The sequence below is a fragment of the Phytophthora sojae genome (genome assembly GCF_000149755.1).
Source record: "Phytophthora sojae unplaced genomic scaffold PHYSOscaffold_4, whole genome shotgun sequence".
Classification (NCBI taxonomy): Eukaryota; Oomycota; class Peronosporomycetes; order Peronosporales; family Peronosporaceae; genus Phytophthora; species Phytophthora sojae.
Genome location: NW_009258118.1, coordinates 427,547 through 451,661, shown reverse-complemented (window position 1 = coordinate 451,661; position 24,115 = coordinate 427,547). Strand labels below are relative to the sequence as shown.

General features: G+C 59.0%; 9 protein-coding genes across 9 annotated transcripts; 4 read left to right on the top strand and 5 right to left on the bottom strand.

Annotated features, from left to right (window-relative positions):
• Window positions 1-3,670: 3,670 nt before the first annotated feature.
• Window positions 3,671-6,062, top strand: PHYSODRAFT_502117 (phosphatidylinositol 3 and 4-kinase-like protein; the record flags this gene model as incomplete). Its single annotated transcript, XM_009527335.1, has 4 exons — window positions 3,671-4,198; window positions 4,276-4,446; window positions 4,528-4,599; window positions 4,686-6,062. The coding sequence occupies 4 exons, from the start codon at window positions 3,671-3,673 to the stop codon at window positions 6,060-6,062; spliced, it is 2,148 nt and encodes a 715-aa protein (XP_009525630.1).
• Window positions 6,063-6,141: 79 nt separating this feature from the next.
• PHYSODRAFT_500752 (hypothetical protein) lies at window positions 6,142-6,903 on the bottom strand (the record flags this gene model as incomplete). The annotated part of the gene is made up of 2 exons (XM_009527334.1): window positions 6,142-6,407; window positions 6,474-6,903. 2 exons carry the CDS (start codon window positions 6,901-6,903, stop codon window positions 6,142-6,144), a joined length of 696 nt encoding a protein of 231 aa, XP_009525629.1.
• Window positions 6,904-7,052: 149 nt separating this feature from the next.
• On the bottom strand, window positions 7,053-8,160 carry PHYSODRAFT_254554 (hypothetical protein; the record flags this gene model as incomplete). Its single annotated transcript, XM_009527333.1, has 2 exons — window positions 7,053-7,083; window positions 7,115-8,160. 2 exons carry the CDS (start codon window positions 8,158-8,160, stop codon window positions 7,053-7,055), a joined length of 1,077 nt encoding a protein of 358 aa, XP_009525628.1.
• Window positions 8,161-8,413: 253 nt separating this feature from the next.
• On the top strand, window positions 8,414-10,717 carry PHYSODRAFT_498697 (hypothetical protein; the record flags this gene model as incomplete). The annotated part of the gene is made up of 5 exons (XM_009527332.1): window positions 8,414-8,635; window positions 8,715-8,772; window positions 8,841-9,055; window positions 9,139-9,323; window positions 9,406-10,717. Coding segments are annotated over 5 exons (1,992 nt in total), but the record flags the coding sequence as incomplete, so codon positions are not given.
• Window positions 10,718-12,709: 1,992 nt separating this feature from the next.
• On the top strand, window positions 12,710-14,603 carry PHYSODRAFT_351006 (hypothetical protein; the record flags this gene model as incomplete). Its single annotated transcript, XM_009527331.1, has 3 exons — window positions 12,710-13,015; window positions 13,088-14,027; window positions 14,110-14,603. 3 exons carry the CDS (start codon window positions 12,710-12,712, stop codon window positions 14,427-14,429), a joined length of 1,566 nt encoding a protein of 521 aa, XP_009525626.1. The 3' UTR covers window positions 14,430-14,603.
• Window positions 14,604-14,797: 194 nt separating this feature from the next.
• Window positions 14,798-16,213, top strand: PHYSODRAFT_499952 (hypothetical protein; the record flags this gene model as incomplete). Its single annotated transcript, XM_009527330.1, has 5 exons — window positions 14,798-14,886; window positions 14,958-15,477; window positions 15,539-15,609; window positions 15,743-15,908; window positions 16,031-16,213. The coding sequence occupies 5 exons, from the start codon at window positions 14,798-14,800 to the stop codon at window positions 16,211-16,213; spliced, it is 1,029 nt and encodes a 342-aa protein (XP_009525625.1).
• Window positions 16,214-16,899: 686 nt separating this feature from the next.
• On the bottom strand, window positions 16,900-17,244 carry PHYSODRAFT_500569 (hypothetical protein; the record flags this gene model as incomplete). Its single annotated transcript, XM_009527329.1, has 1 exon — window positions 16,900-17,244. A coding segment is annotated over one exon (345 nt), but the record flags the coding sequence as incomplete, so codon positions are not given.
• Window positions 17,245-18,789: 1,545 nt separating this feature from the next.
• PHYSODRAFT_314314 (hypothetical protein) lies at window positions 18,790-19,175 on the bottom strand (the record flags this gene model as incomplete). Its single annotated transcript, XM_009527328.1, has 3 exons — window positions 18,790-18,861; window positions 18,929-18,972; window positions 19,073-19,175. The coding sequence occupies 3 exons, from the start codon at window positions 19,173-19,175 to the stop codon at window positions 18,790-18,792; spliced, it is 219 nt and encodes a 72-aa protein (XP_009525623.1).
• A 254-nt stretch (window positions 19,176-19,429) lies between these two features.
• On the bottom strand, window positions 19,430-23,182 carry PHYSODRAFT_354494 (hypothetical protein). The gene has a single exon (XM_009527327.1). The coding sequence runs from the start codon at window positions 23,164-23,166 to the stop codon at window positions 20,707-20,709; it is 2,460 nt and encodes an 819-aa protein (XP_009525622.1). The 5' UTR covers window positions 23,167-23,182; the 3' UTR covers window positions 19,430-20,706.
• Between the last annotated feature and the right edge of the window lie 933 nt (window positions 23,183-24,115).

Sequence of the window (24,115 nt, the reverse complement as noted above, 5' to 3'; positions counted from 1 at the left end):
TTCTCCTTTTTGTCATCCCTTTAAACTTTTCGAGGACCGAGTCTTTGTCGATGCTGTTTGTAAGATCACGCTCGATAGCCAAAACCATCAGGTTTGACATCCAAAGATCTCCCATTGTTGTTCTGAGCCGCGTCTTAATTCTTTTCATGGCTGAGAAAGACCTCTCCGTAGTAGCAGTTGTTACAGGCAGCACACACACCACGTTAATAATTCGGTGCAAGGTCGGGAACAGCTCGTTGTTATCGGTCCCGACGAGTTGGATGCATAGTTGCTGCGTTGTCTTCAATTTTTGGAACCTTTTGTCGATCTTTGCCAAATTGCGAAACCGAGTGGCCTCTTCTCGAAGGTCGTCCAGCTCATCGGTGAAATCATCGGGATAAAATGTTTTAGCCAGCTCAACAATTTTAGTAGCGCTCCAATTCTTGAAATTATCACGTGGACTGAGCGATCCGCACAATTCCATGAGACTAAGGACTTCTCCACTAAATCGTGAATCCATTTCAGAAAGCAGGTCACGAAGGATACAGTTATATACTTCGTCACGATAGTGAGCTTCTTTTGTAGACTGGATACCATCCCTGGAGGAGTCCGCTCCTGGAATTCCAGTCCTGCCACACACCCGACTTCTCATTCCGCGTCGTTTCCACGAGTCATTTTTGTCAGGAATGAGAGGGGTATCGTCAACTTGTATTGATTTGCAAAAATTCACCGATGAGTCCCAAATCGATTCAAAACTTGGCGAGTTCCCAGTCATAGAACTATCATCGAGCATTTTTTTAGTTCTTTGGATACCTGCTTCGTCATATTCACAGCTGACACGATATCGACGTCATCTTTCTGCAAAAATTGGGACAGCCGATATGTTTTCCCCAAAACTGCTGTGAGAACCTCCATATGAAATACGAAGTCGAAAGTCCACATCTTCTCTAAAATTCCTGACGCCTCAGCGCGTTTGTGGGGGTTCACACCATCGACCACTACACGCTCTAATACACTTGTAATTGAGGCCCAAAGCATCTTGACTTTTCTTAACGCGCGAATGTGGCAATTCCACCTTGTTTTGCTAAGACCCTCGGTAGAAGTTGGTTGATTTAAACCTCTACCAGATTCTAGATGTCCTTGATCAAGCATTTTTTCCAATTCCACAGCGGCTTCGTCAAGAAGTTGATCTTTCCTTTTACACGAAGCACTTACAGTAGTGTGAATCCCTTGCACGGTGTCGAAGCATTGCACCACCGAGACCGTGTTCATAGTCACTGAAACTAGGACGAGATTAAGTCGATGCGCGAAACAGTGAACATAGTAGGCATAAGGACACTGAGAGCGTAGACGTCGCTGAAGACCAGTAAAATCACCCGACATGTTGGACGCACCATCATATCCCTGACCTCTACAATTCGCCAAAAGCAATCCCCACTTCTCTAACTGCGTTATCAAACCATCGTACAGTGTCTCCGCATTCGTATCGCGAACATGGACAGTACCAAAAAATCTTTCTCTAATAGTCCCCGTTGCAGCGCACACAAAACGAATTACGATAGCCATGTGCTCTTTCTTCGCCATGCAGCTTGCTTCATCCACCAGAACAGGAAAATATCCATCTGCAATCTCGACCTCCATAATATGCTTTCGAACAACATCAGCCGCACATTTGATCAGTTCACATTGAATTTGTGGCGATGTGTACACAGCGTTTTCCCCAGCTAAGGACATTGCGCGAGAAAACGATGGCGCGTGCTGTGCCATGAACTGAACAATCTCAAGAAAATTGCCTTTATTTTGTGACGTATCCTGTGCATAGTAAAAAAACGTTAGTCCAGTGTTGTCATTTCTTACATAAAAATTAAACCGCTCGTATATCTTTTCGTCGCTGCCCCGAAATGCAATTTCGTGTTTTGCTAGGAGAAGGCAGATATCCAGAATAAAAGTCAGGCGCTCCCGGTTTTGTTGTCGTTCACCAATCTTTTGAGAATTCAGAGCCTTGCAAATCCGTCTTTTGTAGTGGTCTTTTTCCAGTTCCTATAGCCCGTTGTAGGTTGTGCATACACTGTGAGCTCGCTTTGCTGCGTCATTACTTCTCGGCTGAGGTAGCAGCATAAGCAATACACCGCGTCCGTCGAAGGAGAGTATTCGAGCCATAATTGTATTCAAACCACTGGGCCCGAAGAGCACGCATGCATCCACCGATGTCACGGGCTGGATATTGCTTGAGTTGCGGTTGGTAAGGACCGAGGTGAACGTAGGATAGTATAACGTCACGCAGTGGCTGAGGATCGGCAATCAGTTGCTTAACGAAAAATAAATTTGGTGGTCTGTGAGCAGGATCCCGCCTAACAAAGTCTCCAGCGGAACATTCTTCGGCTCTATCAGGAATTTTGTTGAGCGAACACCATTCCAACGCTGCTTGCTCTTGTTTTTCGCGCAGCGTTACAGGTTGGGGTCGTGGCCCAGGATCTGATTCAATACTGCGGGCCTTGTCAAAGTCTTCGGGCTCTTGACGGGGCTTCTTCACAAAGAAGGTCGTGATTGCCGGCTGCTTCCTCTTTCCTTCCATGTTATTATCAACTAAGCGGAGGAACAGTGTGAACTTCATGCATGTGCCGTCTAAATAAAAAAAAGTCTAAAAAATCGAAACGCCTTCGCCGAAAAATGGGGGGGGGCATGCGCCCCCCCCCCCATTTTGGCCCTGGCTCCGCCCCTGGGCATGCTCCATCCTTCCCGTTGCGGCGCTACAAGGGAGCAGCCCATGGCGCCATGCAGCACCACAGTGCACGCGCGTGAGCTCGCGCTAGCTCCTAGCCGCGATGTGCGCGGCGCAGGAGCGTCCAGAAGAGCGCCGCCGCTGCCGCCGCCGGTTCGCTCCGCGCGCTGGTGCATCGCAACGCACGTGCTCGACATTTGTGTAAATCGACGTAAATACATTTAGCAAGATAAACAGAGTGAAGGTCACCATAAGTCGAAAAATGGTCAACCATTTCGGAAAATGTCTGACCATTTCAGAAATGGTTCGGCCAAACAGGTGAACCATTTCGCGAAATGGATATGTCGGCTGACCATATTTCTTATGGTGACCATTTCGGCCAAAAAATGTCGGCGAAAAAGCTAATTCTGACCCCCCTATTGCTCGTCATGCGATATCTTGACAGCCATAACAAGACGAGAAAACCGCGCATAAATTCGTTTATGGTTAACTGGATAGCGAGACGAAAGCCTCTCAAACCAAATGCATCAAGTTCCTTGATGCTGCATATACCGTTTGAAATTCGGGCCTAGGCTAACCGGGCTGGATAAGCCTGCCTTTTCTACGTGCCTCCCAAACCAACAATTGGGTCGGAAGCAGTCCTTTTTTAATCGAGCCCGAATGGTGTGTACAAGTCGAACACGGTTTTTAAACCGCGTGCAAAAAATAACTTTTACATATTTTTGTCCTGGATTTGGAGGGCTAAAAAATTGGACCCAATATTTTAACCAATCAAACGCCGACTCTGTTTCCGCGACGCTCATTGGCCATAAAAACTTTCTTGTGGTTCGTCACGTAAAGCCCTGCTTGCCACGGCGTGCTTACTCTAGTTCTGCGTCACTCCGCCCCCGAGTGCTTCACCGCCCGGAGCTGTCTTCCCCCGTGTAGCTGGGAATCTACTGTCGGACGTCCACGACCGAGTGGCCAGCGATGCAGAAGGACGAGGCGAAGATGTCGCGCTCGCTGCCGGGCGGCTGGCTGGAGAGCGGCCACGGGGCCGTGGTGGTGTTCGTCAAGGACTTCCGCGACCCGCTGGAGCGCCGCAAGAAGCTCATGCTGCGGCCGTGGGCCAGCATCAAGGACGTCAAGGACCAGCTGCAGGTCGTTTTCAACGTGCCGTCCAACGCGCAGAAGCTCTTCTACCAGGGACGCGAGCTCAAGAACGCGCACAACCTGCAGCAGTGCGGCATCTACCAGGACAACGCCGTGGTGGACTTTGTGGCGCGGAGGCCGCAGAACCTCGCGATGACCTACACGCGCGAGTGCGACGACGAGCGCGGGAGCAATGCGAGCAGCGGCAGGAACAGCGGTGAAGGCAGCGGAGCGAAGAGCGCCGTGTCTGCTCGAGTGAACGGCAAGACGTCCCAGAACCTGCGCCCCGAGCAGATGCCCGTCGTGAACATCCACCCTTACGGCGCGCATCTGCTGCCCGTGGCGCTGATGAAGATCACGCATCAGGTATGTTGCAGCGCTGCTATTGCTGTCTTTGATGGGGATGTAGGTATGACCGATTGTGTCCGATCCGTGGCATGAAGGCGCTACAAGGTCTCGCACTCGGACTTGCACCGGTGCTGGCTATGGATGGTACCGGCGGTACGTATTTTTTCAAGGACCCGTCCCACCGAAACGTGGGGTGCTTCAAGCCTCAGGACGAGGAGCCGTTCGGGCCTAACAATCCGCGCGGACTTGTGGGTCAATTGGGCCAGGTTTGTCGCGTGTTAATACTTTCGCTGTCTTGGCATAGTTGTCTGATATTGTCCCCTCAATCTGTGCAACCTGTTCGATAGAGTGGGCTTCGAAGAGGAATTCTGTCGGGAGAAGCATGTGAACGCGAGCTGGCCGCGTACCTGCTGGACAAGGTAATGACAAGTTTGGCAAGTCATTAATGGTTGCTCGTTCAGAGCGGTAGTGAAAATAACGGGTTATTATTTTTTGTCACCCACAGGACCACTTTGCGGGAGTTCCAGCTACGTCTCTCGTGGAGTCGCGACATCCTGTGTTTAACTATGCTGGTAGTGCGGGCGCGTTGCATTTCAAGGTTGGATCACTGCAGGAGTTTGTCCGACACGATGACGTGGTGAGCGACTTGGCTCCTAACCAGTTCTCGACCCACCAAGTGCACAAGATTGTGCTTCTGGACATGCGGCTCTTGAACACAGACCGCAACGACGCCAATATTCTCGTACGCAAACGGCGGTCGCCGACTACAGGGCACGCAGAGTACGAGTTAATACCGATTGACCATGGTTACTGCTTACCGCAGTTCCTGGAGATTGCTTGGTGCGACTGGTGCTGGTACAATTGGCCGCAGCTTCAGAAGCCACTGAGCGCAGAGGACCGGGCTTATGTGCTGTCACTATCTGCCCAGGAAGACGCGGATCGGTTGGCGAGAAGAATTCCTTTGCGACGCGCATGTCGGCGAAACATGATTATCGCGAGCATGGTGCTGCAGAAGGGTGTACGCGCCGACCTGGTACTCTACGAGATTGCTCGGATCATGTGTCGTGAAGATCTGGACACGCCCTCCATCTTAGAGCAGCTGTGCATCGAGGCTTTCCATCAGCTGCAGGTTGTGAAGCAGCGCAAGCAAAATGACGCTCTCTTCCAGCACGCCCATTTGCAGCCAACGATCACACCAGTCATCAAGGCGAACGAGTCCATTGCAGCAGAAGAAGGACAAGGCACTGCACCGATCGCAATACCATCGTCTCCTCGAGCGGCATTCCGAAATTTGCGCGTGTCAATCGGCCCTCCTTCACTTCAGGAATCTTCTGCATTCGGGCGCTCTCCTGTTGGAAGTGGTGCACGATCTCCGCCTGGATTCTGGGCAAGTTACGCTCCGTTCAGCTCAGATGAAGAAGATGAAGATTGTCCGAAGTTCCCCACTTCGAATGGCATGGGGAGACATTCAGAGCTAAATGGGGGCGACAAGCCGCGCTTCTCACTGAATTGGGACGATATGGCATCAAGCGCTCTATCGGATTCTGTCCAACACGTAGAGAATGGATACACCGGGTCGATCGCTACTCCCGTGAGTGCGCCCTCCAATGGCCACAAGGCTTCGATGGAGCACAACGGTGCTCGATCTCCTACATCCTCCTTCATCGGAGCCGAAGACGGCAAGGACGAGTTTGAAGTCCTGAATGATGCACTGGATGATGACGTGCAAGACGAGAATCTCTTCCTGAGCATCTTGGGCCGCTTGCTTGACGAGAAGGTTGAGGCGGCGAAGAGACGGCAATTAGAGGAGCAGAAGCGGAGGCAGCATGCCGAATGCCACAGCCGCGACAGATTAGCAGACAAAATCCCCGTCCGGGACTAAAAAACGAGAATCATTCCCCCGCTCCTTCCAGCTTCCCTGAGTCGTGCTTGCGCTTGATTCAAGCGGTGCAGCACGAGAGCTACCCGTGTCGCGGTTGCTCTGGTGGGTCTTTGCGGTCCTCTGCAATGTCGTCGTTGGGCGCTGGTAGATCGTGTGCGGCAAAAACTTGCAACCACTCGTCGCGGTTGATGTGCAATGCATTGCGGAGATATACGAGCAGTTGTTGCACGTGCAGGAGTTCCAGATCATCGTGATGCAAGTGCAATATTACCTGGAAGAGCTGTGTCGCCTGGAATTCGCATCCATCGTTGGTGAATCGACGCACACCTTGAATGATAAACAGCTCTGCAGCATGCAGAGGTGCTGTGAGCCCGCCAGCATTTGCCGTTGTTGTTCCAGTACTAGACGCACTAGCTACTTCTCGGGCCAGCAGACGTCGCAACAGTTCCGGATACCAGTCTGCAGTTTTGGATAGCACCGCGAGCGCTCGTTGTCCGCGGTAACGCTCTGAGCGCTCCCGCATTCGCCGTAGGTCCTCAGCAGCATCGCAGCGAACATGCAAGCTACGAAATTTCCCGGCCAGGCATTCGTGGCGATCCTGCTCGAGTACTTCTAGCGCCGTGACCAGCCTGGCCGATTGCTGGGACTTAGTGGCTTCCAGAGCGTCTAGTGCAGCTTGCAGCTTTTCGATGCTGTGCAGTGGTGTCACCGCTACAGGGGGCGGGGAGGCAGTAACAATTGAAAATGGAGAGGAAGCGCCCTTGATACCGGTGCTGGAGTCTTGGGTGTGATCGTCACTATTCTCCCCGACAGCATGAAACACCCCGACGGTGGTGCCCATGGAGCTTCGCCTTGATGTCACGGATGCAAGGTTGGATCGTGCTGAGCTGGCTTGCACCCTAGCAGGAAATTGGTTTGGTTTGATATTGGTCGATGCTCGAAAGGGTCTTGAGGGCTGCTTCTCGTCTTTTATCCGGACTCGGAACTCCTCTAGCGACGGTAGACGTCGGTGAGGTGAGCGCTGAAGTTGCCGAGTCGTGTATGGCAAGTACCAGGGGGCCCCACCATCTTCGCTTTCGCTGTGTCCTTGGGAGGTGCCATCGTTCCGATTGACTTGGGCTCTGTGCGTGGTCGTGGCTTCATCATTGTACGTCTTGGATCCGACCAGCACCCGAGGACTGGTTCTCGTCCCTCCACCGCTGCCGCGACTCAGTAACTGTGCCGTCTTCGTCCTCGCGCGCAGGTACTGCTCCTGTAGCTCCTGGAGTCCGTGCAGGTCGGACGGAGGTAGCTTCTGCAGAAAGCTCGTCCCATTACGTGAGGAGCGCAGCCGACTCGTGCCTTCATCAATGGCTTCGCGCAGAAGCTGGTAGGACGTGTCGCCTCGCGGACTGTTGTAATAGCTGTGCTCGCCGCCGGTGGGTTCGTGATCCTGCTCTTGAAGTTGCGGCTTACGTCGGTGCAGCCCGCGGACCTTCTCGGGTGAGAAGCCGCCCACGTTGGCTTGAAGTCGATGGGCAAGTTTGACTTGTCGCTCATCCAGTGGCCGCCTCCTGCTGGTTAGTGACGTGACAAACTGGTCCACCAGAGTCGTGAGGGGCGCCCCCGTGCCGCCAGTGGTCGTACAGGACGACGGCTCGCGCAGCTCCTTGTCCTTCTCCGAGCCGGAGTTGGCTGATCCTCCCATATTGCTGCCCCCAGCTCCTCCAGAGCCTTCGATGGCGCGCATGCGGTGCGCGTTCTGCATCATGGGGCTGACTCCGTACACAAGCTGCGGCGAGAACTTGAGCTTGAGCTCTGGGCGGCCCAGCGGGCGGTAGGGCTCGCCGTGCGGGCTGCTCCAGCCTCGCTGGTCGGCCTCGCCCCCTCCAGCTGCCGCTTTGGACGGCGACGGGGGCGACGGCAGCGTGATGTGGAACCGCGTGCGCGAGACGACGGCGCGCTCGAGTGGCGGCGGCTCTCGAGGCCGCGCGTGGCGAGGCGCGGCCGCGGACAAGGAGCTCGACGGGGAGAAGGCGGGGGCCTCCGCTTCGACGGTGCTGCCATCGGTCGCTCGCGCGGGCCTGGGCGCTGGGGAGCGCGGCGCGGCGTGCGTCATATGGCTGTGGCCTGATGGAGGCACGGCAACTATTTTTTCACTTCAACATCAACATGGAGGGTAAGTACTGGGTGGTGCACATGACTTTTCAAACTATTGTGTCCCTTCGACGGACGGCGTCAGTGGTAGAAATCCTCAAAATGGTGACCACAATGGCGGCCTAAAGGGGGCGGAGACGGAGGAGAGGGAGAGGAGAAGAGAGGAGAGAAGATCGCCAACCAACAATACACTTTACTGTACGACGGATCCAACCATGCAACTGCCAGCTCGTGACGACGAGCCAGTGGACCTGTGGGCCTGCGCGCGGACGCTCGAGGCGACGCCGGCCCTAGCGCGTCTGTTGCGAGACGCGGCGCCCCCCGACGACCGCAACGACCTGGGCGAGACGGCGCTGCACGTGGCGGCGGCGCGCGGCAACGACGAAGCAGTGCAGCTGCTGTTGCGTCATGGGGCAGACCTCCTGGCAGCGGACTGGGTGTGTTGCGTTAGACAGCGTCTAGCGGAGACTGGAGGAGAGAGGGAGGACTGACTGACCTCTTCTTCGTGCCGAGCAGGAGTCTGGCTGGACGCCTTTGCACCGCAGTGTGTATCACCAGCATTTGTCCAGTGAGTGTGATTTCCTCTGCTCTATCAAGGCTGTGGCTGCTTCTCGGGCTGACGGATCGTTGTTCCCTCTCCAGCAACGCTGCTACTCTTACGCCACGCGCAGACCCGCTTCGGCAAGAAATTTGCTCGGAAATACCTGCACGAAACACGTGATCATGCCCAGCAGAGCCCCATGCAGCTGCTGTCTACGAGACTGCAGCACCAACGACAACCAGACCGAGAAGTTGCGACCACCACGGAGGCGTGTGACGGTGGCCTAGTTTACACCTTTGGAAAGCGAGACTACCAGGTACTGGCGACAAGTACTTTGTTTGCCTTCACCGCCGTGTGATGCTGACCCTGCGCTACTGTAATGACTGTGGTGATCGATAGCTGGGCTATCATTTGCCAAACGCGGACGTGCAAGTCACGCCGCGGCTCGTGGAGCTTCCTGCCGCCTCACCCATTGTTCAACTGAGTGCTAGCAAGTACCACACAATCGCGCTCAATGCAGCGGGCGAGTGCTTCGTGTGGGGCTTTGGCAAGGGTGGCCGCCTAGGCACTGGGAATGAGTTTGAGTACGTATGCAGTCTGTAGCGTTGCTCTACCTACTGAGAGTGTTGCTAACCGCCACTTTGCGTGTCACCTCCGCATCGATAGCCGAATTGAGCCGACACGATTGGTGTCGCTGGAAACCACGCCCATGAAGAAGGTGGCAGCAGGCGAGAACCACACCTTGGCGCTCTCTCGTTCAGGTCAAGTTTTCTCATGGGGCTCCAATAGCTTCGGTCAGCTTGGACACCCAGGGAAATCAAGTTCGTCGCAGAGTCGACTAACACCAAAACGTGTTGACGCTTTCCGCTTCCACGAGATGAAGGACATTGCGGCGTCTGGTTGTCATTCTGCAGCAATTGACGCCGAGGACGGTGCTGTGTACACCTGGGGCAGCAATCGTCGAGGCCAGCTCGGACGTAAAGAAGGATGTGGCACGGACCAGGCTGACGCGACTCCGCGCAGTGTTGATGCACTGCGTCCGCGCCATCCGATGTGCGTCGTGTACGGTGACTATGATTCTGTGCAGGCAGAGAAACTGGCACTCTCGGATTGGCACACGTGCGTTGTGCTGCGCTGCTCTCACAATGGTCGCAGCCTTGGTCAGGTGTGGCAGTTCGGCTATGGATCGTACCGTCCAAGCCGTGTGAACATCCCGTTTGATGCTGCTGCTAGTGGCAGCGGCGCTGGTGCAATTATGTGTGACGCATGGGTCCCCACGTGCAAGCAGCGTGGCATGGACGTTGTGGACGTATCGTGCGCGCAGAACCACTCGATCGCGTTGAGTGCTAGTGGCGCTGTTTTCACTTGGGGGCACAATGTTCCAGCACTCTCGCACCAGCCCAGCGCCGGTACGCCGGGACATAATGCATCAACAACTCTATCGCCCAGTGCTCCGCAGAAAGTGGAGCTAACCAAGGCGGGTCCCGTGGCAAGTGTCTGTGCTTCTCAGGACCATTGCGCCGTCGTCACGCGAGAAGGTGATCTCGTGACTTGGGGCTGCGGCCAGCAAGGTGTACTCGGCCACGGGCGAGGCAACACGTGGCAGCCGAGTCCGAAGCGTGTGTCTGGTGTGAAGAAGGCGGTGGCGGTTGCAGCGGGCCACCAACACACGGCAGTGCTCGTAGCTCCCGTCCTCCCGGACTTCGACTCGGCACCCCACGTCGCGGCCCAGGACGCGGTGCCCTCTTTGGTGGAGCTGGTGGAGCGTAAGATCGCGGCACATGTTGACGTGGCGAATTGTGTGCTGGTGTGGCAGTACGCTGAGCGCTATGCTGCGTTCCGTTTGCAAGAATACTGCCTGGGCTACATGCGAAACAATTGGGACGCTGTGCTGGACGGCGTGGGTCGAGACCGGATGGAGACGCTCTTTGAGATCATGCTGCCACCAATGGATGAACCGGAGCCTGAAGAGAAGGCCTGCGCTACCGCCCCGGTCGAGGTGGCCCAAAAGCCTGCCAATGATAACAGAATGGGGAAGCAGCCGTCGTCGAGCAAGAACACGACAGCTAATGAGGCCACTGCAGCGATAGCTGAGGCTCGGAAGGATGCGCGAGAGGACGTGATGGTAGCGGCGTCTCGCGCGGAAAACTCTTCCGGTAAGACTCCCGTGACGCCGAGTAAGCCAAGTGGACGGCGGAAGAGCAAGAACAGCAAGTTCGTCCCGCTGACGTCGTTTATGGAGAAAAAGCCTGTGGTAGTACCCGCACGTGTTGCTGATGCCCCGTGGGGCCTCCAAGTCTCCCCCGTAGTCTTGGAAGAGAAGAAACCATCGGCATCCCAGAGCAAGTGCGCACCCCCTACGTCTCCGGTGTTTATCCCCGCTGCGACTGCATTCCCAGATGCGTTTCCCCTACCGGCGTCTTCTCTGCGTAAGAGCAGCTTCGACGGAGCTTCGCAGAGGCAGCGCAAGATGAGCATCGGCAGCCATCCGTCGGCAAGTCCGCGGCTGACCTTCTCGCCGCTGCCGGTCTCGGGCAAGCACATGCTGGGCTACGACGGCGTCGAACACGAACAAGTGACCGCGTTCTCGCTCGATGCGTTCCTCAAGCAGCCCGCGCGTCGTGGCGCTCGCGGGAAGGTCGCAGCCCCTGCTGCTCCGACTTGGAGCAGCCCGGCGACAGAATCTACGGTCGGCACCGAGCCCAAGTCGAAGACACTGAAGGAGATCCAGCAAGAGGAAGAGGCCGCAGCTGCACGCGAGCGCGAGGCCAAGGCGCGTCTTGGAGGCGGCGTGGCTCCTGCTCGGCAGTCGACGGTGAATAGCTGGGGCCTGTTCCGACCTCCCGACCATGTTTCCCTCGCGGACGTCCAGAAGCTGCAGGAGGAGCAGGAGTTCCTGGAGCAGCAGCGCCAGATTCTGGCGGAGATCGAGCGCGAGCAAGCGGCCAAGGCCCGAGCGGCCGCTGCAGCAGCGGCATCGGCAGCAGGCTCTGGCGGTCGCCGGCCCAAAACGAAGGACAGCAGCAGAGCGCCAGGGGGCAACAGGCGTGCACGGAAGCCGAGCAGTGCCGTCGCTAGTGGTGGCGCATCGGCAGCTGCAGCTGGTGATGGCGCCGGGGACAGCCAAAGCAAGCAGAACAAGCAGAAGAAGGCCAAGGAGCGCAAGGCCGCGAGGAAGGCGGCGGGCGAGACGTTTGCCACGGGCCCGGCTAGTGCTGCTGCTGCTACTGTCAGCTCGTCCGCCAGGCCCAGCGGCAGGAAGAAAAGCGGGCAGCAGAAGCCCGCCGCCGCCAACGACAAGTGCGCTGGCGAGACGAAGCCGTCGGCGCAGCCGCAGTCGCGCCCCAAGCGCAGCAAGAGCAGCAAGCCCGCGGCCAGCGGCGCTTGACGTGCATGCTCGTGTGTTGAGATCGTCCCGCCGCTGCGAGCGCTGTGATTGGTCAATCTAAGTACTTTCCATGAGCAACTTCAACTTGACGTGCATACTTGGTTTGAGTATGCTCAATTGAGCCACCCCCAAATGGTCCACTTCGCCCAATCGGCCGCGAGCTCTGCCGTCCTCCTTTGGTACGAGGCGTTGACCGGGGCCTGCCAACAAGTATGTCGAACAGTAGCCTGTCGTCGCTGTGTTGCTGAACAGCAGGAGGCTGCAGACAGCTCGACCTTGCAGCTCACCACCTATCAGTCGCAGTCGTCGCAAATGAAACCCTCGTAATCCCTGTCATAGTCGTTCATCGGCTTCTACGTTTAGTATGGAAGAGAGTATGGGCCCGCAGTCCCACTGTCGGATTCGCATTTCTTTCGCCTTCCTCTTGTCTTTGAGTCTCGCGCCCGAGCTGCAAGAACCCAAAAAGCTCAAGCCGCCACACGCGCTTTCGCCAGCCGGGGAGTCACGACCGCTGCAGCTCGGGACCTCGGCACAATTGAGCTCACCACCGACTTCGAAGAGCTGAACCCGTGGCAGTGGGAGATGTCTCTGCTGAGCTGCTCGCGCCGCCACCGCTCGCTGCTCTGGTACCGAAGCGCCCAGCGCGCGGTGGCTCGTCGCCACCACCAGCACCAGCACCGCCAGCTCCAGCAGCAACAGCAGAGCCGCCTTAAGCGCGCCTCCTCCACGCCCAGCAGGATGCTCGTCACGCCCACCACCTCCAGCGCCGTCGTGGCGCTCGCCAAGCAGGCCAGGGCCACGCAGTCGCTGGCCAAGACGACGGCCATCCACTCGGCCAGCGCCGCGCCCGACTCCTCGTCGTCCATGGGCGCGGTAGCTGCCGCCACGGCTGCGGCCGCCGCGTCTTCGAGCGAGGATAGCACAAACGCCACGGCGCTGGCGCCTTCGCGCTTGACCCAGCCCACAACTGGCGCGTTGATGGCCGCCACCACGCCGAAGGACCCAGTTACGAGCTCCCTGCCGCTAAAGGACGCTCCAAACCGATCGGACAAGCCGCAGCCGCCCGAGTCGTCGTGGAGCGCAATGCTTATCGCGCTGTTTGCCATGATCCAGCCCGAATGGACCAAGGAGAAGATCGACTTCGACGAGATGCCCCTCGAAGAGATCCCGATCACGTCCGTGCCGCCGCAGGTCTCAGAAGTGCTCCCCAGCAATGACGCCGCCCTATTTTGGCGCTACGACATGGACAGCTACGCAGCCAACTGCAAGAACGAAGACAGATCCCAGTACGTCGTGGACTCCATCATGCGACCAGGCAGAAGCTCCGAGACGCCCGTGTTCTTTTGCGGGTGCTATGACGGCCACGGCGGTGAAGAGGCGGTCGATTTTGTCCAGAAGAAGCTTTACGCCAACATCCGCAGCCATCTGACGGAGAACGACGAACCAGTGGCTCACTCCATCATCACAGGCTTCAAGGATACAGAGGAAGAGTTCAAGCGCCGCAGCCAGATCAAGTTCGAGCGCGGATCGTGGTCGTCCTGCTCTGTGGGTGCCTGCGCGGTGATGGCTCTTGTGATCGAGAAGAAGCTGTACGTTGCGAGCTGCGGCGACTGTCGTGCCATCATGGCGTATCGCGAGGCGGACGGATCCCTCAGCGTGGAGCAGATAACGTTCGATCATTCCGCGAACGAGGAGCGCGAGCAGCGGCGCCTGCGCGTGCTGTATCCTGAGGACTACGACATCGTGTGCGAGATCGGACAGAAAAACTTCTACGTCAAGGGCCGGCTTCAGCCCACTCGGTCCATTGGCGACACTTACATGAAGGTGAAGGATGTGAACCGCTCCCCAATGCCGCGTGGTCTTCGCATCCGCGGCAGTTTCCGCCGGCCTTACATCTCTGGTGAGTTCCTGATCGTATTGGGTTTATATGGTTTGTGTGAATTATGTCTGACTTGGTTGTGTGCATTTTTGAAAACCTGCAGCCGTTCCGGACATTTTCCAGGTCGACCTAAGAGACCGCAAGCCGGAGTTCGTTGTGCTCGGGTCGGATGGACTATTCGGGGAGCTGAAGAACGAAGAGATCGTGCAGCTCGTGGGGCGCTTCCGTGACGAAGGGGTGCAGAACGTGAGCCAGGCTCTGCGTGAGGCCGTGCTGGAGCGCATCGCCGAGATTTACGGCACGACCGCGGCAGACCTGGAGAACGTCTTGCCTGGAAACCGGAGGGACTACCACGACGACATCACGATCGACGTGCTGCACTTCACCCCGCCGCGCGCCGCCGCTCAAGCGGAGGCGGCCTAAACGTGGTGGACGGACGAAGCTGATGGATGTTGGATGTCCGAGTGTCGTTGCGTGCGTGGGCTACGCCGACGCAGCGTGCGAGCCCGCCGCCGTCCCATGTATTTATTGATACGAGCCCACAAAGCTACCTAGTGAACGCTAAGCAATACGATAGTAAGTGTACTTTATCGCCCCATTTTGCCATCGCTGCGATCTTCTTGCGGACTGCAACTTGACTTCAACACCTTGGTACCACCCCGCTAATTCCGATTTCCCACCAATCGGCTTCGTCCCTGATTTTTCTCCTTCTCTGGCCAATCGGGTGGTTTGAACATTCAAAAAGAGCGCGCAAAGGCGCGAAAGTTGACGCCGGGGAGCTGCTCCGTGTCATGGTGGCGCCTCCGTTCGCCGCTGCGCCGTCCGCCCCGCTGGTCGTCCGCCGCGAGAAGCGCAGGAGGAGGAAGGCTGCCGACCCGAGGTGCGTCTTCCCCGCGTCTTCTTCGCGCTCAGTGGACGGCGCTGACTGATCATTTGTTTCTTGTGTCGCAGCGACGCCCGGCGGAGGCCCCGACGAGGCTTCAAGTTCAGCGACAAGAAGGACGAGGATGCCAGCGAGGCGCCCGTTGAGGCCACGCCCGTGGGCAAGAGGAAGCCTGGCACGCCCGCCAAGGACAACACGTTCGTCTTCCGCGTGCGAAAGGACGACGAGAAGGACGTGGGGAAGCAGCACGCTGTGGACGCGGCCGCTGCATCGGCGGCGTTGCGCGCCAAGCAGGAGAAGGCAGCGAGGGCTGAAATGAGGCGGCTCGTGCGCCAGAAGAAGCGCGAGGAGGCGGCGCGCGAGGCGGACAACGAGGAGGCGATGAAGCACAAGAAGCTGTCGGCCGACCAGGTCTCGCTCTATCACATGGTGCAGCGGCAGGTGAAGCGCGAGCTCCGTAAAGTGAGGAAGGAGTTCCTCACGTCGGCCGCTCGGCGGGACATCATGCAACTGAGCGAAACGAGCTTGCAGGCCATGAAGCAGCAGCTGATCACCTTTATGGCAGAGCATCCGCCAGGGAACGTTGCGGTACGACGCCAATCGAGGTCAGCGAGCTACTCGGTATCTAACAGCGCTGTTTAAATCGCAGATCAAGATACCGAACCCGGAAAACGCACGGATGCGCGCAACAATCGAGACGTACGAGCAGCGGATTAAGAGGTGGGTGTGCGCATTGCAGTGGTGCCGCCTTCGTGAAGCTCGAAGCTGACCCTGTGCTTTCTCTCTTTGCCTACAGCTTGGAGGAGGAAGAGAAGCAGTGGCTAGACATGAAGGCGACGTTGGAGGCTGACAGGTCGTCCGCACAGGGTGAAGCTGAAAGCGACGGTTCCTCCCCAGGGGAGGCTGGGGTAGAAGGCCATGAGCAGCAGGAGAAGATGCCGTGCGAGTTGAAGGTCACACAGAGCGTCGAGGCCCTCCAGCGCTCGGCACTTCAGCAGTTAGGTTCAACCACGGAGCAGGTACATGCCGGCATCTTTGATCTTTTCCCGCGGCCCGATGATATTCAACTGACCCTCGTTTGTTGACCTTGGCCTTGGCGTCGTTGCTATGGGTTCCTGCCACGTCGATTTGGATGCTGCAGCTGACGCTCCTGGACGCGTCCATGCTGACCGTGAACCGGTTGATCATGGAGGCCGAGATGAAGAAGGCGAAGCTCTTTAGCGCGTACCACGACAGCGCCTTCAAGGCATACGGTAACGTGGCGCAGCCCAAGGAGAGCTTACGCGCACTGCTCACTCTGCCGCCCAGGAGTGGCGTGCCATAGGTTACAGTTTTTTCGGATAATTTTTAAAAGTTAAATGCGTTGGCTCCTCCATGTTTCCTGCGTCTCCTCCTTGCTCGGTCTTTCTGATGTGGCGGCTTCAGGGCACTTTCGCCGCTCTTGATCACCTCCGCGTCAAAGCCCGAGCTTGATCACTCGGCCCCCTTCTCTGACGACATAACGAGATGGCAGCGCAATTGGCGACGACAGCGCAGGAGCTGCTGAAGATGGTGCCGACACGCTGTCGTCGCTCCAGATGCCGCGCCAGATGTGAATGGCGCGAACGCGGCGACGCGCCTGGATATTCATCCACACGCGCGTTGTGCGCACGTGCGCCGAAACGGCGGCAGTGAGCCCATGGCGACACCATGCGCTGGATTCGGCGGCGTTAAACCGACGGGGGGAGCGCGAGAAAACCGGGGTTAAGAAACGAGAAACGTCTTGTCTTGATAAATATGACATCTATGGTGGCTGGAGCGCCGCCAGCCCCCCCGCGCCGTCCAGACCCGTCCGGTGCGGCGAGGCTTAAATACTGGCTGTCATCTAAATCTACACGGGCCAGCGCACCCTTCGACCGCGTGCGCCGGCCTGACTCCAAGGCGGACGCAGCGCCGTCCTCCTGTCTGTGGTTGTTGCTGCTGCTGCTGCTGCCGCCGCCGCTGCTGATCCTCCTCCCGCGGCCGCGCCGATCACCGCATCTTGGAGCTGAAGGAGAAGACCTCGTTCTCCTTGATCGTGCCGAGGCGGCCGAAGTGCGTCTTGCGGCTGCTGACCCAGCGGTTCGTGGCGCGCGGCGCGTGCAGCGGCAGCACGCTGGCGCCGAAGTCGTCCTTGTCCAGGTCGTCCCAGCCGCGCGCCAGCTTGTACACGAGCACGAGCAGCACCGAGACCACGAAGACCGTGCCGGCCAGCACCATCATCTCCATCTCGCTCACGTCGCGTCCGAAGGCGTTCGAGCTGCCGAATACCACGATCATGCTGCTGCCGGGCCGGATGGCGTCTGTCTGCTGCTGTGAGGGGCTCCGTCGTCGCGGGGCGGGCGGGGGCCTAGCCTTCCTGTGCGGCTCTGTCTGTCTCTGAGAGTGTCCTCCTCCGTCGCGGGTGCACCGGAACGGATCGCTGGATGAGAATGCTGCGGGTCCGGCTCCGATTCAATTGTGATCGCTCAACCCTGGACGCCGCCCAAAATTCGAGCAAATGCCTACTTGCCGCCCACTGATTGGCTGGCCGGGCCAAAGCCGCAAGCAAAGCGTCGCGGCGCCCCTAGCCCGCGCAGCTCTTGCGTAAACACCACGAACAGGCGCAGAAACAGACGGCAGCTTCAAGGCGACGGCTGAGCTCCTGCTGGCCGAGCTGCTTGGGCCGAGCGCTGCTCGCCACTTGCTTGCTCCGTTTCCCTCTGCGCCAGCGCCGCCGCTCGACAGAAATCTTCCAGCGTCGAAGCCGAGCTCGCCATGTAGCTGCTCGCTATCTACCTCCGGACGCCGGACGACCTCGCGGCACTGACCAGCCGCCCGCCAGCTGCAGCGGCGCTCTTCGATCGGCTGGTCGGCGTAGAGGAGACCGGCGGCGGCATTTGGATCCGCAGCGACTGCGGCAGCAGAGCCTGTCGATAATACACCCAGCGATATACGGGCACGCGGCGCCGGATTTGATTCGAGCGAGCTTGAAGGAAGGCGAAGCTGCCGCGGTTGAAGCGGGTTGGCGCAGTTGAACGCCGGCAGGAATCAAGCCGCCCGGCTGGCCGTCTGCTTGACCGAATGCTGTCACGCTCGCTGCGGGGCGCTGCCCTGCCTGCCTGCCAGGCAGTGCCTGGGACATCGGTCCGCCCTGGTCTCGCGGGGATCCCAGCTGGCAGATGTCCCACAACGCCCAGCTCCCTTCGGGTGCATGCACACATGTCCGCCGCGGAGCAGTGTCGCCGTTTGCAGTACCGGTATCCGGGGCTCCGCAGAGGGCAGCGCTCGGGCCATCGCTGTTCGTGTCTGCCGCGATTACGCCCGAGGACAGGACCGCGGCGACGGCGGCACCAGCGAAATTGGAGCCGCCGGGCTCAGCAGCAGCTGAGCCTCCAGGGCCAGACCGCTTCAACGTGCTCCGAATACACTCACCGCTGCCTACAGCGCCCGCCATGCTTGACTGGACGGGGGCGCGCGCGGCAGTCTACTGGAGCAAGACCGGAACGCGCGCAGTGGCTTGCAGTGCAGCAATGCAGCGGTGTCCCAGCCGTCCACCCACCATTGCCTACAGCGCCGCTGCTGATATCTGCGTTCCGACGCGTGGAGCTGCTGATTCAAAGCGAGCTCGCTGCGCTCAGCATTCATGTTGCTGACAGGCAACGCAACCTGCTCGGCGGAGCGGAGCTCCTGCAGCCACCCAACGCACGGACCCCGGCGTTGCTGCCACAACGGCTCCTTCTCGCCCGAAGCAGCTAGTCGCAAGCCGGCGTTTCGAGTCTGCAGGCGACGCACGTTGGAGCGCGGAGCCCGCGAGAAAAAATGCTGTCTATTGTGCGAGTTAGCTTAGGTCTGATCAAGATCATGTAGCAGGCATGGCTGCCGCTTGCCTATATATCCTCCTCACTGGCTGGCGCCGCCGCGCTTGGACACGGGCTTACCCTGGTCGTGGCACTGGCGGAACTTCTCCCACTCCTGCACGCCAAAACGCATCGTTAGTACTGGGGCGGCGGGGCCAATTCCGACGCGCTCATGGGCTCACCTCGGTGCAGGCCGAGACGCGGCCGTTGTTGAGCTTCATGCAGGCTGGCAATCACAACGGGAACAGGCGTCAGCAGAGAGAAAGAGAGCCCGAGTGTCGACGACCAGCCGCGCAACGGGCGCCATAACGGCAACGGCCACTCACCGTCCACGCGCAGGTAGCTCTCCTCGCAGCCCGTGCTCTCCACGGCGCTCTGGTGGTGCGTGTCGTCGCCCGGCTTACACGTGAGGCACTCCTTGTTGGGCATGGCTCGGCGCTGATACTCGGTCCGATTGATTGATACGGGTCAAGGTGTTTGTGCGGCTCGGCAGTGATTGCCGTCGTCCGTTATCGGCGCCGTCCTTTTCATCCAATCGCGCGCGCGATCTCCGACGCTCCCGGCCAATCCGCTGACGCACGCAGCGCCACATCGTTTTTTCCACACGGAAGAGGCAAACACTTGATCTTTGTATGCCGCTCGCGCCGTCAATTTTTTTCCGACCCGCAGACAGAAGCGAGTTCGAGCGCTCGCACACCGACACAAGTACCCGACGCAGGCGACACCATGGCGCACGAGGACGTGGAGTGGCTAGACAGCGAGCTGGAGGACAGCCCGCGCTCCAACGACGACATCAGCAGCATGTTCAGCAGCAGCCCGAACGCCAAGGGCGGCGCCGCCGCGCGCTGGCGGGCCGAGGACAACCAGCGGCAGCAGCGGCCGCCCGCCGTGTCGGCCGCCGAGTCGGTCGACGTGGAGGACGTGGAGGGCGACATGACGTCGTTCTACGGCGCGCAGTTCGCGCCGCAGCCCGAGGCCACGCACTACCGGCTGCCGGCCAAATCGGTGGGCCAGCAGCGCTTCCAGGACATGCCCATCGGCCTCGTGGCCGACCAGGGCATGGCTGCCAAGCGCGTGCTCATCCACCGCATCCACCAGGAGTCCATGACGCAGCTGGCCATGCGCTGCCAGGCCGTGCTCGTGCGCGGCGCCTCGGGCAACTACTACGTGTACCACCTCGAGATCACGAGCGACTACTACAAGCAGAAGTGGGTCGTGTGCAAGCGCTACTCCGAGTTCTACCGCCTGCGCAAGCGGCTGCTCGCGCGGCTCGCGGCGCACAAGAAGCACCGAGGCTGCTCCGTGTGCGGCGCCGTGCGCGACCAGCTCAAGGACGTCGGCTTCCCTCGTCGCATCGTCATGTTCAAGGACCCGTCGGCGCTCGTGGGGCGCCGCACCGCCGGACTCGAGGAGTTCATCATCGCCCTGTGCGAGTACCTGGCCGCGGAGCAGGAGGTGGAGGCCTGCAGCGAGATCGCGTCCACAAGGTTCATGGTCAAGGAGTTCCTGCAGTTCCCGATCGAGCACGAGCAGCAGCACGTCCGATCCATCCGCCAGCTCAAGTACGTGGATCCGCGCGACGTGCAGGTGGACTCGGACTCGTGCCCGATCTGCCTCTGCGAGTGGGCCGAGCTGGACGGCAACCGGCTCGTGCTCTCTCCGTGCGGACACTTCTTCCACGAGCACTGCATCAACGAATGGTACCGCACCCGCTTCGACTGCCCCATTTGCCGCACGATCTCGGGCGAGGAGGAGAACAACAATTACCACTACTGACGCAGCCAGGCAGATGAAGACTGAATGTGCACGTGCACCACCGTGACCCAAGGAAGGCGAGGTGAGGCGAGGCGAGGCGTGGCGCCGCAACGAAATATATAGTTATGCTTGAAATCGTGTTGTAACCAGTGAGTTCCAAGCTCTTCTAGTGCTCTAAGAGACCACGCCAGCATGCGTGGTTTGTCTACTGCTCCGGCGACGAGAAGCGCTGCACGTCGAAGCCCTTGTCCGAGAACTCGTGCAGGTCGTCGCCGTCTTTGCCGATGATGACGGTGCGCTTCTCGGGCGCGTCCTCGCTGAAGTACTTGCGCGCGACGTCCACGAGGTCCTGGCGCTTCAACGAGAGGTACTGCTCGCGACGGCGCTGGCGCATGTCGTTCGTGATGCCGCGAAGGAAGCTCATACGGCCCTTCATGGACGGCGTCTTGGGCGCGTCAACGCTAGCGAACACCGACAACAGCGCTTCCTGAAGATCCCGATCCGAGAACTCTCCACTGGCCGCCCACTGACGAGCGCCAGCGTACGCGTTGAGCGTCTTGAATGTGTTGGGGTCGTAGTGAGAGCTCATCGAGAAGGAGCCCTCGTTCTGGGAGACGCCCGAGCCGTATGCTCCGCCTTGTTCACGCACCTGCTGGTGCAGATAGCAGGACGACATGATCTGAGCTAAGACGGTAAGCGGCACGTGATCCTCGTGCGTGAACGACACCGACGGCTGCGTCTCCACCACAAAGTTCACGGACACTGGGAACGCAAAGTAGTTCTTGGGCGACACAGCAGGCAGCTTCAGCTCCTCCTTCGCAAGCGTGAGAGACGAAGCGTCTGGCAGCGACCAAGACCCCGCCAGCGGCTCCAGCAGCTTGGACTTGAGGGATTGCTCCACTTGAGACCGCAGCTTGTCCTCCGTAACGACAGAGAGGCGAAGGTTGTCGGGCGAAAACACCACGCGCGCAATATCCTGCAGCACACGAGCAATCCGACGCAGCTCGTCGTCAGAGCACTGTGCCCACTTCTGGAGCTGCTCGATTTGCGTGAGGCCACTGTACAGCTCGTCGTACATACCAGCAGGTGTGAGGCCGACACGCGAGCGCGTGCCAGCAAGCCCGGCGCCAGAGGACGAGATGCTGCTACTAGCGGTGGAAGCGCTGCTCTGCAAAATGAGACGCAGCTGACGCAGATTCTCCTCGCTCAGGAACTGGGTGTCAGTTAGCAACTTGTGCAGCAAGCTCAGCGTCTCGTCCACCTTGTGCGGCAGACACATCGTGCCCAGGAGCATCGACTGCTTGCTGGGCTCGCCATGCACGTCTGTCAGCGATGGCGCCGTCATAGCCGAGCACGACACACCGCCGCTGCAATTCGCAATCACCGTCGGGAGCTCGTCGTACGCGTAGCGCGACGTACCCAGGGATCCGAACACCGTCGTGAACACGTTCATGTACTGGTGGTACGCCTGAGGAAGCGCCGACATGTCGAAGAGGAGACGCAAGTACGAGATCTCGTTAGTGGACGGCACGCGCACGAACTCTGCGGACGTCGAGTTGAGCTGCGTCTTGTCGATGTGGTCGAAGTTGCCTTCCTCGACCCTTGGAATGTCGTCCAGGGTAAGCGTGGGTAGACATTCCAGAGGCTGCTCCTTTTGCTGGTGACGCTCGAGCTTCTCGGTCGTGCGAGCGATACGATCCAGATCCGAATTGGACTGCTCAATAAGCTTAGCGGCCAGATTCTCGCGCTCGCGACGTTCTTGATCACGGACAAAGTCTTCAGAAGGCAGCATCAGCATCTGAACCTCGCGCAGGTCGTCGCGCATAAGGTAGTCGCGAACGTAGCTCTCCAGGAACTTCGGGTTTCGCGCCATCTCTTCGTTCAAGCGTTCGAGCAGCGGGTTTAGCTGCAGGTTCTTGATCAGATCTCCGCCATGAGCCCAAACCGAGCTGATACCGTGCATCATTTGAAGACCGAAGTTACCGGTGATGTGCTTAAGACTCAGCTCCAACTGGTGCAGCAGTCCGGCCACGCGCTCCTTCTCGAAGCCCTCCGCCACCACCTTCTCCAAAGCATCATGCACGGCCTTGCGAATGGCCGGCACAGCGGTTTCTCCGCCTTCAATTCCCTCAACACCGACACCGAAAGTAGGGTAGTACGTCGATGTATCAAAGCCCGTGCCCACAGAGAAATCCTGGGCGAGGTTGGAGTCGATCAGCGCCTTGAACAAAGGAGACGCCGGGCCGTGCGTAAGCAAGTAGCCCACAATGCGCAGCACAAAGGTCGGGAACGGATCCGTGGAGCTGACGTCAACGAACTTGCTCATGCAGAACTTGGTGTTCGGGTCGGCCGCCTCGCCGCTCATGTTGCTGCTGGGGCCCCGAATGACGATGAGCTCTGGGTCTTCCTTCGTCTTCCTAAGCACACTGAAGCCTTCCGTGTTCACGCGCGTGGCCGCCGAGTCCGTGCGGTACTCGAAGTTGTTGAGGATCTCCTGGTCCAGATACGCGAGGTGGTCCGTGAGCGGCAAGTCTCCGTACGAGTAGAAGCAGCAGTTGGACGGGTGGTAGTTCTTGGCGTGGAAGGCGCGCAACTGCTCGTACGTCAGCGACGGGATTTGCTTGGGGTCGCCGCCGCTCACGTGCTCGTAGATGGTGCCGCGCATGAGTTCCTGCTGCAGCCTCGTGCCGAAGAGGTTGTTGCTGTCGGAGAGCACGCCCTTCATCTCATTGAGCACGACGCCCTTGTAGATGAGCTCGCCCTCGCCGTCCTTCTCCTCGTTGATCTCGAGACGGTGGCCCTCCTGCAGGAAGTCGAGCTTGCTCAGGTTGGGGAAGAAGGCCGCGTCCAGGTACACGCTCATGAGGTTGCGCCAGTCCTTGGCGTTGGTCGTGGAGAACGGGTACATGGTGTGGTCCGAGCCCGTGAGCGCGTTCATGTACGTGTTGAGGCTGCGCTTGATCATGTTGAAGAACGGGTCGCGCACGGGGAAGCGCTTGGAGCCGCACAGCGCCGTGTGCTCCAGAATGTGCGCCACGCCCGTCGAGTCGCTGGGCGGCGTGCGGAACATGACGGCGAAGACGTTGTTCGGATCCTTGGCGTCCAGGTGCAGGTACTTGGCCTGCGTGCGCTCGTGGCGCAGCTCCAGCGCGTCCACGCCGTACTCGGGCACAGAGGCCACCCGCTCCAGCGTGAAGTTGTGGTACGTCTCGCCCACCTGCAGAGCCTTGCAGCCGTCGCCGCGCTCCAGAATCGGCACGGACGAGAGGCTGCGGCTGATACCGTGGCGGAGGCGCTGGGCGCGCGCCCGCGCGGGTCCCCGCGAAGCGGCCAGCACGTGACGCAGCATGAGGTCAAGTCGAGCTTTGCGGCTCAAGTGTGTGCCAACAAAACTTGCTAAACTGAATAGGGTAGATACACTACCGGTAGTACCGGTTAGATGGTGTATCGTACACCATACACATCAAGCAAGCAAGTTGAAGTGGGTTTGCTCGACGGCGGCGATGCAGGAAGTTCACCTCAGCAAGTTGACCCGGACGGCGATGGCTCAGGTCAGTGTCGATGCGTCAGAATTTGCTTCCACATTGCGACGTCTTTGCAGTTGCAAGCGTAGC

Bases quoted from the DNA above. Each gene is read 5' to 3' on its own strand.
- PHYSODRAFT_354494 (XM_009527327.1), bottom strand. From the start codon at position 23,166: ATGCGCGGCACCATCTACGAGCACGTGAGCGGCGGCGACCCCAAGCAA.